This window comes from Muntiacus reevesi, chromosome 2 (genome assembly GCF_963930625.1).
Source record: "Muntiacus reevesi chromosome 2, mMunRee1.1, whole genome shotgun sequence".
Classification (NCBI taxonomy): Eukaryota; Metazoa; Chordata; class Mammalia; order Artiodactyla; family Cervidae; genus Muntiacus; species Muntiacus reevesi.
The window spans coordinates 247,707,817-247,723,232 of record NC_089250.1 but is presented as its reverse complement, the minus strand read 5'-3'; the positions used below and the strand labels follow the sequence as shown (position 1 = coordinate 247,723,232).

The 15,416-nt window shown below is 49.6% G+C and overlaps 1 protein-coding gene across 3 annotated transcripts in view; it reads left to right on the top strand.

Moving 5' to 3' along the window:
- Positions 1 to 15,416, top strand: part of RANBP10 (RAN binding protein 10) — a 59,095-nt gene that overhangs the window by 36,590 nt on the left and 7,089 nt on the right. For all 3 annotated transcript variants that reach the window (XM_065925573.1, XM_065925572.1, XM_065925571.1), the window contains exons 4-7: positions 4,558 to 4,725; positions 10,009 to 10,031; positions 11,791 to 11,975; positions 14,432 to 14,544. In XM_065925573.1, the coding sequence (XP_065781645.1) occupies positions 4,558 to 4,725; positions 10,009 to 10,031; positions 11,791 to 11,975; positions 14,432 to 14,544 (489 nt within the window). The remainder of the gene's footprint in view (positions 1 to 4,557; positions 4,726 to 10,008; positions 10,032 to 11,790; positions 11,976 to 14,431; positions 14,545 to 15,416) is intronic.

Genomic DNA, 15,416 nt, shown 5'->3' with positions numbered 1-15,416 from the left:
GAAGCTTCTTCTGTAGCTGTGAGTGAGTGAGTGAAGTCGCTCAGTCGTGTCCAACTCTTTGCGACCCTACGGACTGTAGGAGCCTACATGCTCCTCTGTCCATGGGATTTTCCAGGCAAGCCATAGTGGACTGTATTTGTTTCCTGTTGTTGCTGTTACAGTAGTAGTGGGTTAAAATAATCCGTTTACAGTTCTAGAGGACAGAAGTCCTGAAATCAAGGTGTCAGCAGGGTGGTATTCTTTGTGGAGGCTGTTGGGGAGGATCTGTTTCCTTGCCTTTTCTAGATTCTGGAGTCCAGCTGCATGCCTTGGCTGCTGGCCCCCGGCCTCCATCTTCAAGGCCAGCAGTATAATAGCGTCTTCTGTTGTCTCTCTGCTTCTACCATCACATCACCTTTTCTGACTTGACCCCCCTGCCTCTCTCTTACATGTATTCTTATAACTGTATTACTGTACTCTCTCCATCCCAGATAATCTAGGATCATCTCCCCATTTCAAGAGCCTTGACTTAATCACTTCTGCAAAATCTTGATTGCCATGCAAAGTAGCATATTTTACAGATTCTGGAGATTAGGACCTAGACATCTCTGGGAGGCCTTATTCAGTATGCTCCTGGAGAAGGGAATCGCTACCCACTCTAGCATTCTGCCCTGGAGAATTCCATGGACTGTATAGTCCATGGGGTCTCAAAGATTCGGACATGACTGAGCAACTTTCACTTCACATTAAGTGTGAATTTTCTTCCTCTGGGCAAATTTGTATAACTAAATAAAAATTCATTTGAGGGTTGAAGAAAAGCAAAACAGGAAAATGTATTTATTTTTCTGTCAAACTGAGATGATGGTGAATCCTGAACTGACTCTAAATAGATATTTTGGGTTTTTATTTGAGCTCTTTAGTTTTTAAAAAGTTAAAATCCATATTTATAGCTTGAGTAGCTTGAGTTAAAAATCCAAAAATTCTATGGTAGGTTTGTCAAAATAATTACATAGTTTATCTTTGAAGAAAAGTATTCAAAATACTCAAATTTTTATTTTAGGTCTTTGAAAATATAAACATCTGTTGTTTTGGCGATCACTATTGAGCTCCCATACACTGAGACAGAAATAGCTCACAAATATCCTTGAGTCATTGACTAAGTTGGAAACAGTTCTGCTGATGATTTCACTAGCTTCAGTAAATCAAATGGTTGCATTTGTATTTGTTTTTAAAGAGTACCCGCTGCTTCAGTTGGAGAAGGCTAAATAAAGAAACAAAAGAAAACCTTCCAGCTTGTGTCTTCTATCTTCTAGACTATAGAATCTGCATAAAAGATCTGTCACACAGGATCATCCTTGTGTGAGAAAGAAGTGTACTGGAACTAGTCACTACACATAAACACACATCCTGTGTATGCACACACGTGTGTCGTCTCTCATCTCTCAGATTCCTGATGGCAAGGGTTGAAGGGAGGCTTAGGAAGTTGTGAGTGAGACAGGGACAGCCCCAGAAACAGTGATTGGTGACCAGAGAGGCTCAACAGGAACCAGGACTGATAAAGAATGTGGGCAGTATACTAGGGGTGGACCAAAGAATGTTATAGAAATCTTCAGAGGGCACGCATTGGCAATCTTTCATGTACTGGCATAAGAGAGAACTTGGTGGGCATCAGTCAGGAACTGTGGGCGTAGTTCTGAGAGGAATGATAGAAGCAGCAAGCCAGCCCCCCTGCAAGGATTCTTTGCGGAGAGCTAGAATGGACAGTGGTTTTGCTGGACAGCCTTCCCCCGACAGCCAATGGCCTCAGGAGGTGGTAAGCAGTGGGCTTAGCTTTAGGGAAGGCTGTGCTGGTCAGACAGCATTGAGAGAGCCCCACCACTGTCCCTGGCAAAAGGCCCCTGGAGCAGAAGTTTGGGTTTCTAGTAGCTTCAGCCCCTGAAGCAGAATAGCCTGTCTTGGGAGACTCCACGCTGAGAACTCGGCCTGTGGCCTCAGGTCTGGTGCTTGTGATGCTTCCTCTGGATTACACATGTGTTCTTTGTATGTGGGAAGTGGGGTTTCCTGTTCAGGACCTTTTCTCAGCGGGCGCCGCGGTCTTTACAAAAGCCAGCAGAACTGATTGGCGAGTTTGACAAGAGTGCAGGGCGTCAGATGAGTGAATAAGAAATCAGGCACTGTGTGTGTTCATAGCTTTATTGAGATGAAATTTCCATCCCACAAAGTCTAGTCTTTTAGAGTAGGTAGTCCAAGACTTCCCTGGCAGTCCAGTGGTTAAGACGCCACACATGGAGTGTAGGGAACATGGATTTGATCCCTGGTTACTGAAGATCCTGCATGCTGCATGGTGCAGCCAAAAAAGAAATAAAATGTACAGTTTAGTGGTTTTCTAGCATGTTTGCACAGTTGTGCAACTGGTATCATACTCTAATTTTAGGACAATTTTACCACTCCAGAAAGAAACCTTGACCCCATCCTCCCACACCCCTCCCAAATTAATTATATTTTGATATAAGAAACAATTAGAAATTAAAATTTTAAAATAACATAATAACATCAAAAGTGAAATATTTAGTGATAAATGGACAAAACACTGCTGAGAGAAACTAAAGAAGACCTGAATAAATGGAAAAGTATACCATGTTCATGGATTTGAATAATCAATATTATTACACTGCCCATTCTCTCCAGTTGATCTGTAGATTCAGTACAATCCCAGTCAGAATCCCAGCAGGAAATTAGCTATATTCAAATTTTAAAAATGATTTTAAAAATGCCAATAGGCCTTGGAAAGATACTGTTAAGAAAATGAAAAAGACAAATCACAGACTGGAAGAAAATATTTGCAAAACACATTTTGTATCCAAAATATATCTAGAACTCTTACAACTCAGTAAGATTTACAAACCAGTTTTTTTTTTAAAGATTTACTGGAGAAGGAAATGGCAACTCACTCCAGTATTCTTTCCTATAAAATCCTGTGGACAGATGAATCTGGTAGGTTACAGTCCATGGGGTCACAAAGAGTCGGACACGACTGAATGACTTCAAATGGTTCCATATAAATTAAACAAAAAAAAAGATTTGAATTGATAGTTCAATAATTTTCTAATAAACTGAAAGTAAAGAAGTATATGAAAAGATGCTTAAGGTCCTTGGACATTGGGGAAATACAAATTACAGCCACTGCATACCTATTAAAATGTCTTAAGAGAAAAAGAAGAAACGAAAAACAACTGACAGTACCAATTGCTGGTGAGATTGTGACACTTATACATTGCTGCTAGGAATGCGGCACAGTACAGCCACTTTGGAAAACAATTTGACACTTTGTTATCAAGTAAAACACAGACTTATCTTGTGACCCAGCAATCCCCCATCTAAGTGTTAAGAGAAATGAAAGCATATGTCTGTACAAAGACCTGTATACAGATGTCTAGGGCTTTATTCATATTAGCCCAAAATTAGAAACAACTGTATGCTATCAACCAGTAAATTGACAAACTGTGGTATGTCCATACAGTGGAGTTCTACTCAGCAATAAAAAGAAACAAAATACAGGTACACCTAACAATGTGGATGAATTTCAAAGGCATTATGCTAAGTGAAAGAAGCTAGATACAATAAACTCCATATTCTGTGATTCCATTTTTTTATTTTTATTTTTTTGACTGTCCTGGGTCTTCATTGCTGTACAGGTTTTTCTCTGGTTGTGGCAGGCGGGGCTACTCTAGTTGCGGTACACCGGCTTCTCATTTCAGTGGCTTCCCTTCTTGCGGAGCACGGGCTCTAGGGCTCACTGCCTCAGTGGTTGCAGCGCTCGAGCTGTGGCGTGCTGGCTCAACAGTTGTCTCACTGTTGGGCTTAGTTACTCCATGGCATGTGGGATCTTCCTGGACCAGGGTTTCAACCCGTGTCTCCTGCATTGGCAGGCAGATTCTTTACCCCTGAGCCACGAGGGAAGCCCTGTGATTCCATTTATATGACGTTCTGGAAAAGGCAAAACCATAGGAACAAATCAGATCAGTGTTGCCAAAGGCTTAGGGGTGAGTGAAATGGACTCGGCTGCAGAGAGGCATGAGGGAAAACTTTTTGGATTGATGGAAATGTTCTATATCTTGGTAGTGGTAGTGGTAATATTTGTTAAAACTTGTTGAACTGTCAGTTAAAAAGGAAGAATCTTATTACATGTAAATAATACTTCAGTTTGAAAAAGCGTTGAAAAAGCAACCATGATATACCTCAGAGTTCAGTTCAAGCACCTTCTCCTTCATGAGGCTTTCCCCAGTCATCTCCTTGTTTCATGGCCCTCTGGTAAGTCCCTTCCAGGGCACGTATGTTTTTGGTTCCTGTTAACCCCAGCTTGGGCTTTCTTTGGCACGGCTGCCTCAACTCCTCAGAGCAGTGATTTGCTGAACTCACTGCTCTTTTAACACAACCAGACCCTGCCTACAGCCAGCTCTGAGAGGCCAGGTGTGCTGGTGAGGTGCTGGAAGCTGGAGCTCAGACTGAGTGGGCTTCTTTGACTGTCTTGTTCTCTCAAGTACCTCGCCTAAGCTCTTGCTCTCTTTTCCTTCACAGGTTGGGATAAACATTCCTATGGTTACCATGGTGATGATGGGCATTCCTTCTGCTCCTCGGGGACTGGCCAGCCCTATGGTCCCACATTCACTACAGGAGATGTGATTGGGTGCTGCGTCAACCTCATCAACGGCACTTGCTTCTACACCAAGAATGGCCACAGCCTTGGTGGGTACATAGGGGACCTGGGAGGGTCTGCCCTGTGGAGCCACTTTGGTTGATGAAGCCAGGTTTTCAAGCCAGAGCCATGCCGTATATCCTCTGCTGAGCTCTGGGGAACTGCAGCCTTTTCTAAGCATCGGAGCCTTGAAAGGGGAAACGAGTGTATAGGGGTTCTCCCTTTGCTAATCCATCCATTCAACAACATTTATTGAGCCTGGGTCAGTGCTGAGGGAGAGTAATGTCATGGTCATGCTCCTGGCCTGTGTGACACTCACTGGAGCAGGGTTAGGGTTGATAAGCAGTTTGAGGGGCTCTAGTACATACTGGACAGTGGAAGTGATTTCTATGCCAGTTGCCTGGGCCCAGACTTTGGCTGGCCCTTCTGTCGGGTGCTGGTTGCTATGGAGCCACAGTGAGGGCTACTCTAATATAGGAGGTAAACAGACAAGCTGGAGTCAGATGGGGCCAGGTCTCTTCTGGCCTTTTTGTGGTTAACAGACAGCAACTTGGACAGAATTATGTTGAAAAGGTCCCTTTGGTTAAACTTAGAAGGACAAACTGACTGGAGTAAGGGCCGAGGAGGAGGCAGATGGCCTGAGACCCAGCCGTGGTGATGGGTGCAGGCAGTGGAGAACAGGCCTGCAGAGGCCTCGGCGTGGCGCGGCATGGGTTGGTGACAGGTGGGGCACACTGGCGAGAAGGGAACCTGGGAAAGTAGCTGGATTAGTGATGCCATCAACCAGTCAGAAACCCAGGAGCAGCAGCAGGCAGGTGGAGGATCCCTTGCAGAGCAGTCCTGTACACACAGAGAAACTTAGGCCAGAACTTCAGAGAGAGGGGAACTCCAGCTGTTCTGACACCTTGCCCTGGTACGGGTGGGTACTCTTTGGCCCTTGAGGGAGCGGAACCCACAGCCAGAGTGGCCGTGAAGTGGTGCCTAATTGCTGAGCAGGCCTGCCTGAGTTTGCAGAGGTCTCTAATCCAGCAGAACCATACCAGCCAGGTTGGCCAGAGGCTTTGCCACAAAAGGGAGTTGGGCATTTGACTTTGAACCCAACTCCTAGGAGGCTCACTTCCCCTAGTTTCAGGGGCAGTCAGAAGGTGGCTGCCACTCCCCACGTCCCTTCTGTGGCTTCTCCAAGCCCAGGCAAAATCAGGGGACCTGCGTGGAAATCAGGTCTACTTGTGGCAGGTGATCAGGAGCCAGCATTCCTCAGCAGGGCAGTCAGATGCCACGGCCCAGAGTGGGCAGCCAGAAGCATAGCCCAGATGCTGCAGAGCTGACCCAGCCGCACGTCCAGGAAACCCTCCCCTGACCCATGGCCACCTAGCCGCAAGTGCTGGTATCCAGCCTGGAAGGAACTCGCTGCTCCAGGGCAAGGCCTCATTCCCCACTCTGTTCTTGGACTCCAACCATTTATTGCTTCTTGACTCTTCTGCTGTCAGAGTCCAGGGGCCACTGTTACGGGCTCTCAGTCCTTGCCCAAGTCCTGCTTCACTTTGCCTCTCTGGGCCAGGCCCAGTCCTGCCTCTCTGCTCTGAACACCTGCCCTCCTTACTTCTCTTCAGCTTGTCCTCACTTTTCTCAAAGCATGGCACCTGCCGTGGGACACGAGATTTGGGACATACTTGTTGTTCTCTCTGCACCTGCACCTCCCTCCTCTGGGCCCTCAACCCTTTGTCAGTCTAGATCCCTAAAGAGCTCATGGCCACCTCAATGTCAGCCAGACCCTATCACTGTTTTTAAAAACTTACCTCTGTAGTACATGTTTATATAGACCCCATGCTAGACCTTACACTTCTCATAATTAAACTTCCTTTAGGTCTGTATTGTCAGTTTTCTTAGTCTGTCAAGATCTGCTTTGGTCTTGCTCATCCAATATTTGGTATCCTCTTCAGCTGTTCAGTTCAGTTCAGTTACTCAGTTGTGTCCGACTCTTTGCGACCCCATGAACTGCAGCATACCAGGCTTCCATGTCCATCCCCAACTACCGGAGCTTACTCAAACTCATGTCCATTGAGTCAGTGATGCCATCCAACCATCTCATCCTCTGTTGTCCCCTTCTCCTCCTGCCTTCCATCTTGCCCAGCATCAGGGTCTTTTCCAATGAATCAGTTCTTTGCATCAGGTGGCCAAAGTATTGGAGTTTCAGCTTCAGCATCAGTCCTTCCAGTGAATATTCAGTACTGATTTCCTTTAGGATGGACTGGTTGGATCTCCTTGCAGTCCAAGGGACTCTCAAGAGTCTTCTCCAACACCACAGCTATATGTTAACAGCTACATGTTAACAGTCTTTAACTGTGTGTTATCCTAAATTTTGGTAAGCATGTTTGTGTGTGTTTTCATCAAGATACTGATAAAAATATTGGAAGAGGACAAGGCTGGATTTGAGCTCTTCAGCCTACAGCTTGTCCAGGTAGACACCAGCCATTTAAGAAGCACTTCACTATGTTATTCTGAAGCTCGAGTTTTTCTGTCTTGCCCACAAGGTTATTGCTGAGACTTTACTAAAAAATGAATCTGACCTATCCTCTGCATCTTCTAGATCACAAAATTTAAAGGAAGGGTCAATGAACTCTGAGTGATACACCACTTGGTGACTCTTCTAGTGACCTTATTTTCTTCTCACAAGCCAGCATGTCAATGTGATGTGCTTCAGAATCTCACGCAGGATCAGTGAGCCAGTGACTGCTCTCTGGCCTCAGAACCTTTTTCCTTTTAGAGAAACAGAGTGACAATTCTTGCCTCCAGCCGCCCTGCTCCTTTTATTTGCTCCCTCGTCCTCTGTCACAGCACTCGCCCTGTGTGTCACTGGTCAGTTGTCTGTGTTATTACTAGTTGTACACCATCTCTCTTGCTGGAGTTGGCAGCACTCTTCCGGCCAGGCTTACAGCTGGTTTCCTAGTGCCTCACGCAGGGCTTGGCTCCTGCGAGGTCTCAGCAAATACTTGACGGGAGGACAAATGAATGTTCTGAGTGAATGGAGACTGATGTCTCACCCACAAGTGGTCCCTGTGCTTCCAGAGTAATTTTTTTTTCCCCTGCAAACCTTGAGATCTTAGTCCCCTGGTTAGGGATCAGACTCAGACCCCCTGCAGTGGAAGTATGGACTCTTAACCAGCGACTCACCAGGAAAGTTCTAGAGTAGTTTTTATGCAGGTTCTCTCTACCCTCAGCCTTAGCAATCCCTGAGGTCTGTGTCTTTGGCTCAGGGTACTTCTCATCAGCAGGTTTGTATGTCCTCTTTGCCTCCTGGATGTTTGCCTGGACTTCTCAGATCTTCCCGTGGGCCATCTCATATCTTGCTATCACAGTGGCTTTGTGGAGACTCCTGGAGACCTGCAGGGCTGTGGGAAGCAGTGTCGCCCTTGTCCAGTTCTATAGGGGGTGGAGTAGCCTCTCTCCACATCCTCCTGGATGCCTTCTCAAGTGCCACTGTGAGATCGAGCTAGGCGAGCTGGGTAGGTCATCCCCTGGGCAGGAGCTTGGCAGGTGCCTTGCCCTGTGGTGCAAGTCCAGCCAGCTTGTACCTGGACCTCACAGTTTACGAGGCAGCTTTCACAGAGAATCTGTTTCTCCTTTCTTCTTGGGGTGTTGGGTGTATCATTACCCTCTTTTGTCAGATAGTCTCAGAAAGATTGGGTGGCTTGTCAAAGGTCACACGGCAGGTAATTGATAGAGCCTGGACTCCCCCTTCTTCCAGAGTTCTGTGGGCCTCTCCACAAGCCTGGGAGCCCAGCAGCAGTAGCCCGGCCACACGGAGATCCATGGGGGCAGCTCCCATGCAGAGCTGGTGGGTGGAGTGGGTGGACATTGAGGGGCTTCCAGAGCCCATCCTGCTGGTTTTGTGACCACTGACTATGCATGTGGGGCTGGAAGTGGCCACAGGCAGGCAGGTCATGGGTTTATGAACTTCTTTCACTGAGGAGCAAAATAGCCCAATAAAGAATGTAAACATTTCTCTGTGCCTTGGTTTTTTCATACGTAAACCAGTGTCAGAGACAGTATACACCTTCCAGGCCTGTTCTGAATATTAAATGCTTCCTTGTAAGAGGTGAAACAAGTGCCCAGCACAGAGGAAGCACATGGGATGCGCTGGCTAGCTGTCAGGATTCTGGCCTGAGGTTTCCTGGGAGGCCTGTCTTCAGACCCTCCCCTGTTCTTTTGTCTTGATGGATTTCAGTTTCTTCTCTGGGTGGAGTTGAGGGAGAAGACAGGGACCTCTACGTAGTCAGTGGTTTGAAAATCTCTCAAGCCAAAAGCTTAGGAGTTTCTAGAGGATGTAATAAGAATTTATCTTAAAAAATAGGAAGACTGAGTCCTCGGGAGAGTCTCCTTTGGCCTTGAGTCACTTCTCAACCTGCAAAACATGAATGCTCTGGTTTATATACCAAGGCCCCTCTCCTGCTCGGGCCTGCTGATATGTTTTAGGTCTTGCTCCCCTCTACCCTCACTTCCTGTTCCGGACTGGGGTCCCTAGAAACACAGTCTCTTTTCTCGGCAGGAAGGCTCAGAGGGTACACAGGCCAGTATTAACCTGGGCTTTGTCAGTGCAGAATCTCTGGGGACCCTGGGCAAGTCGGGGCTGAAGATGGGCAGCTGCCACCCTCTCTGTCGCCACTTCTGTGTCAGTGTTGGTACGAATGACTAGTTTCTGCTGGTTTTATGACTGCTGGCAAATTATTTAACTGCTGAAGCTGGCTTTCCACATCTGTAAAATGGGGATAAGAAAGCCTGCTCCCTTAGTTGGTCTAAGCACCAGATGTTAACACCTAACTAAGCACTCCCTTAGTTAGCACCATAGTTGGTCTACGGATCAGATGAGGTAATGGGTAGAAAAGAGCCTGGCATACAGAATGAAAGTGAAAGTGAAGTCGCTCAGTCGTGTCCAACTCTTTGCGACCCCACGGAGAGTGTAGCCTACCAGGCTTCTCTGTCCATGGGATTTTCCCGGCAAGAATACTGGAGTGGGTTGCCATTTAAATATGTGTTGGATCAAGAGAGTGTGATCAGGCCTGGAGAGGCCTCAGTATCGCTTATTTGGGTGTTGGTCCTTCCTAGCAGATTTTCCCCAAGAGGATAGAAATGCTGTGGACAAATACCCAAATATCAGACTTCACTTCTGGCCAGGATGTAAACCTACCAGGCCCTGGCTCATGCTGGCCCTCTACCGCAGGGGAGATGTGGTGACCAGCCCCTCCCCCGGCCATTGTGACAGGCCCTCTGGGGGCCCACAGAGGTGTGGGAATCCACCATGTGGCCTGATGACTGTTCCTTTCCCTCCGCAGGTATAGCCTTCACAGACCTCCCGGTAAGTACTGCTGTGGGGTCTTCTGCTCTGGCCCCTGGGGGCTGACAGGCATAGTGCAGGCACAGTGGGGTCCTGCCCTCTCCCCAACCAGCGGTGTGTGCTGTGCCATCCACTTGAAAGTATCAGTAAGGGGCCCTGCCAGCCTTCTCTCTTCAGCAGCAAGGCCTGCTCTTCCTCCACAACTCTTAGTAGGTGACCATGATTTGTGGCATTTCCAGAGGCAGCCAGCGGGTGGGGCACAGTGTAGGCAGAGATGAGGTAGCTCCATGGCTCAGTTGGTCTGAATCAGTTCTGTGTGGGTTATACCCAGTGGACTCACGGACAGAGTATAGAAAATTGTTCCTGAAGTGTTAGGGAGCTGGGTCTGTGTACATCCCCATCTGAGATCCCTGAGGAAATCCAGCACCCTTGGGGACTGAGCCTGCTACCATGCAGGGTACCCCTGAGCCAGAGACTTGAGCTTTATGGGGTAAAGGGTCAGGTTTTCCTGCTGACTTAGTTCAGGGCTCCCCCACCTCCTGCACCCCACTCCTTCTCGGTTATGAGTCATCCCGGGCCTCGTCACATGCAGGGCCTCCACCCAGAATGGTGGGAGTCTGGGCTGGCTGTGTACCCTGGCTGGTTCTGGAAGGAGGAAGGGTTTGCTGGCCCTGGGGCCTACTTAGGGATCCTGGGCACCCCTGTGACGCTCTAGGAATAGGAAATGCCCTCATGATCTGAGGGCCCTCCTCAAGCTCAGACTACAGCACCTCTGTCTGTGTATCAAAATCCTTCCCTCCTGCCTGGAGTCCCCAAAGGGTGGGCTGTGGTCCTACGTGAAGCACACAGACACAGGAGAATTCTGACCCTGAGTGGGGAAGAGTCTAGTGGTGGAGATGTGACACGAAACACTCAGATGTGGGTGTGACAGCACTCTCTGCCAAGTGCTGGAAAGGCTGAGCCCAGAGTGCGGTAACAGCACATGATAGGAATGATATGGGGCCTGAGGATGGAAGGTGGAAGAAAAGACTGGGAGCCCAGAGACAATGGGGAGGAGGCTGCCGAGACATTGGGCTGTAGCATGGGAGCCATAGGAGGCGTGAGAGAGTGACCTGGTAGAAGTTGGTCCAGGCAGGGGCTAGGGAAGCGGGGAGCCCCACACCAAGAGGACATGCCTAGATGTCACTGGCCAGAAGATCCTCCTCTAAGTGAGCCTCAGACAGAAAGGGCTTTTCTTTACCCTTTTCCAGTGTCAGGGGGTCCAAACCACTTAACGCCCTTGGCCCTACTCTCCCCTTCCTCCCCTCTTTTCCTGTCTCCCCACATCCCTTCCTGCCCCCTCAGAACCCCATTTTTTGTGGTCCTGATCGCTCTGAGAGGAGCCATCACCCACCCCTACAGCAGATTTTCACAGGCACGCCTGCAGGGTGGTGGGGCCCGGCCTGCCTCTGTGTGCCCTGGCCGAGTCCCAAATGGGGGCCTTGGGCTCTGGGGATGCTACAGCCTCTAATGAGGGGAAGGAGACTTTGCGTTGAGCCTGGCTTTTCTTTTGCTTTCTTCCCTCTAACTATGGGGAGTAGTTTCTCTGCTTGGGAGGTGGGCAGCACTTGGCTTAGCCTTGCCCCTCCCGCCCCCCCAGCCATGTTGCAGTTCGCTCAGAGCCGAAGCAGCGGCCTGCAGGAGCCAGCGCCTCCCTGCTCTGTGCGGGGTGAGATGAGGTGAGGCCCTGCTGCCCCCGCTTGCCCTCAGGGCCCAACTGACATTTCATTCTCCTCCTCAGGCCAACCTCTACCCCACCGTAGGCCTGCAGACACCCGGGGAGATTGTGGACGCCAACTTTGGGCAGCAGCCCTTCCTGTTTGACATTGAGGACTACATGCGGGAGTGGCGTGCCAAGGTCCAGGGCACTGTCCACTGCTTCCCCATCAGTGCCCGGCTTGGCGAGTGGCAGGCGGTGTTGCAGAAGTGAGTCCCCCGCCCCCACCCTTTCCCTGCCCTGCGCCCTCCCAGGGGCCTCACTCTCCCGTAGACCCCTGAACTGCTGCAAGCTGCTCTTGTGAACTCTAATGGGTAGCATTCTTTCTGGAAAGCACTCCCAGGATGACTCTGCCTGCTGCTCTCCTGCCCCTCTCTTAGTTCACTTCTCCAGAGCTGCTCCTGGTTGAGCCTGTGCCCCTCCACTGGATCAGAAGGCCCTGGATGTAATGTCACTGGCAGGCTGTTTCCCTTCCCCAGCTCATCTTGCAGAGGATGTCCTAGGATGCCCTGTGGCCTCTTCCTCTGTCGACTTTTTTCCATCATAGGGAGTATATGTCATGCCATGACTCTGGCCTCAGGTCACTGCTCAGGGTTGGATCCACCTAAACCCCTTGCATCTGCAGCAGTGGTGGTGGGAAGAGAGACCTCCCTAGGGCCCACCTAGCTGACTCTAGAAGATCCAACCCTGAGCAGTGACCTGAGGCCAGAGTCATGGCATGACAGATACTCCCTATGATGGAAAAAAAGTCCACAGAGAATCCTAAGGGAGGTCAGATACAGGTCTCTCTGCCACTTGCCAGCTGCAGGCCCGAGTGGGGCAATGAGCTGTACCCACTCTGCCAGGAGATGGGTTAGTTTGTTGGCTTGGCTGTCAAGGATGGACAGAGGAAGGCTGGTCTCCTCCTAGCCCGGGTCATTGGCCTGTAGATGCCAGGGTCCTAGAGTCCAGGGGGTGGGGGTTGGGTATACACTGGGTTCTTCGTGCAGCCTTCTTTCTTGAGGGATGGATCTTGTGGGAGGACTGAGGCAGGGGGTAGGTGGCCAGAGCTTTCTCAGGAATAGCAGCACGACTCCATCTTGTCCCCAGCCCCAGAACTTAGAAGCAGCCCCTCCTTGGAGGGCCAGATGGTGCCAGTCCCCACAGTAGGCTTGCTGGAACAGGCAAGGGGAGGGGTGAGCTGCCCCAGCTGTGTGGGGGAGGGGCTGAGGCTCTCAGCTGACAGGGCCTGGCCTCAGCACATGGGTGTGTTTGTTTATGTGTATTTATCTGTGTGCCTCTGTGTGTTCATAGGTAGTATTTGCTAAGTATTTCATATAACCCAAATCCTGTGACTTCATATAACTTCACTTTATGGGCATTGTTAATGGCTATATTATGTCACAGACACATTTTTCACAAGCCCCTTGGGTGGCTCCCCTTGGTGGTAGCTTCAGGTTATTTCCTCTCTTTTGCTTGTGTAGGTCACCCTTTTATACATTAGGAGTTTTCTATATTTAAGATTATTTTCTGGGTATCCTTTCAGGAAGTAGAATTACTGAGTCAAGGGGACTATACATTTTAGTGGCCTCTGATATGTGTATGGACTCATCTGAACCTTATTTTGTCAAGAATTTTTGCCCTTGTGTTTTTAATAGTATAATTATTATAATTCTTATTTGTAAGAAAATGTTATGAATACATAATTTCATAATAAGAGGTCATATATATTAACTTGTTGCTTTGTGCCTAGGCACTCTATGTGGATCATCTCATTTACCCCTAAAACATAAGGGAACACTCAGCTGAACTTCTGTGCCTTCCACAGAACAGCCCTACAGACATTCGGGTTGGGCAGTTACAGTAATGACATTGACATATACACACACCATTGACATATACACATATACATACACACCATTGACACACTTTCGTGCACATCAGACATGAGGGCTCCACGTGTGCCGCTGCTTATATGTGCCAGTTTCGGGCGGGATTAAATGGTTTCTGGACATCAGGTTTCTCAGGGCCATCTCCCAAAGACTGTGTTCCTGTTGGCCATATTACTGCCTAAAACCGTGGCTTCTGGACCTTAGATTTGTGGTGTATTGTGGAGTAACCTGGGTCGTGGGTTAGCTTCCCATCACCCTCTAGAGCCAGCACTCCTGAGGGCCAGGCTCACCTGAGCTGGAATGCTTCTGCCAGGCATGTGGGGTGCCTGCACAGGAGCTCCTGTGTCTGGAGAAGGTACGCACGTGGCATGCCTCATCCCCATCTGGGCAGCTGCCAGACTGCTTGGCTGGCCGCCCGTCCGGGAAGCCCTCAGAGAGGTTTGCAGCAGCAGTCTCTGGGTTTGCCGCAGGTCACAGGAGGCGGTCGCTTCTGTGAGGAGATGGTGTGTGCTTCCATATGTACTCATGTTACCACACTTGCCCGCTTGTGGGCAGCATAACCCAGAGAACTGCAGCCACTCCTCAAGAAGCGAGGACAGCTCTGGTGACCTGCCCCTCCCCCCGCCTGACTGCATGAGCCCTGGGGGAAGTTTTCATTTTGTTTCAGCCCCTTTATTCTCATTCTGTGGAGGTTGCATCTTTAAGATATGTTTAGGGAGATAGTCTGTCCCCCCAGGGGGTCAGTGAGAAATGTAGTTCTTAAGTGTCAACTTTGAGCGTTTCCTTTTTTCTAGCATGGTCTCGTCTTACCTGGTGCATCATGGGTATTGTGCCACGGCCACGGCTTTTGCCCGAATGACTGAAACCCCGATTCAGGAAGAACAAGCATCCATAAAGAACAGACAAAGTAAGGATGACTGTCCTCTGCCCCTACCTTCCCTCCTTCACCTGTCCCTGCTCTTTGGCTCGTGGCAGCCTTGGGTAGCCTGTCGGAGTCTGTTCAGCTCAGATCCTCACCAGAAGACCAACCCACCACCCAGCCCTGGGCCCTGCTTCTGTCCCTCTCTCAAGGCAACACTGCCCCCGAGGACCGTCCCAGCATGGGGATGTCTCCGTGCAGGCATCCTAATGCTCGCTTGGATGGCCGGCTGCAAGCTGGGCCCTGTGTGGCTGGCTACCCCTGCCTCCATGCTTGTCTGCTTCCCCTGGCATTCAGGATTCCATGCAGCCCCCATTCATGGTCTTCTGGAAGGAGTGTGTTTGCATCTTACCAGTCCAGTGCCCTGCCTTGTCCACCATTTACTCAACCTCAGTCATGCTGCCTGCCCCTGGCCAGAGAGGGGATGAAGTTTTCAGACGGGAAAGGTTGATGTTCCATGGCTGCTGTGGTAGAACTCTCTCTGCTTCCCACCTCTGCTCCTGCCCTTTGCCTTTGAAGGAGCCCAAGGAAGCTTTCCTGGTGTTCGTACTGGCCTGCCTACTGCGTGTTTGGGGCTCTTTTGTGGAAGGAGGGTGCGGGGAAAGAGGAAACAGCCCAGAAAAGAGATTGAGTGAGGGGAGGAGAGTCGGGGAGAGCAGGGGTGTGTGGACCGTGTGTCTGTGTGTGCCTGCCTGCGTCTCTCTGAGGCTCTTGTCTCTGTGCATGTGGGTGTGTCCGTGTCTCCCAGAGAATCTGTGCCCAGCCTGGCAGACGGGAAGGGATCGCAGACTTGGGGTCTGTGAGTGAGAAGAGCCCCAGACCCAGAAGTCCCTCCCAGCAATACACACCAGGCCCCAGGG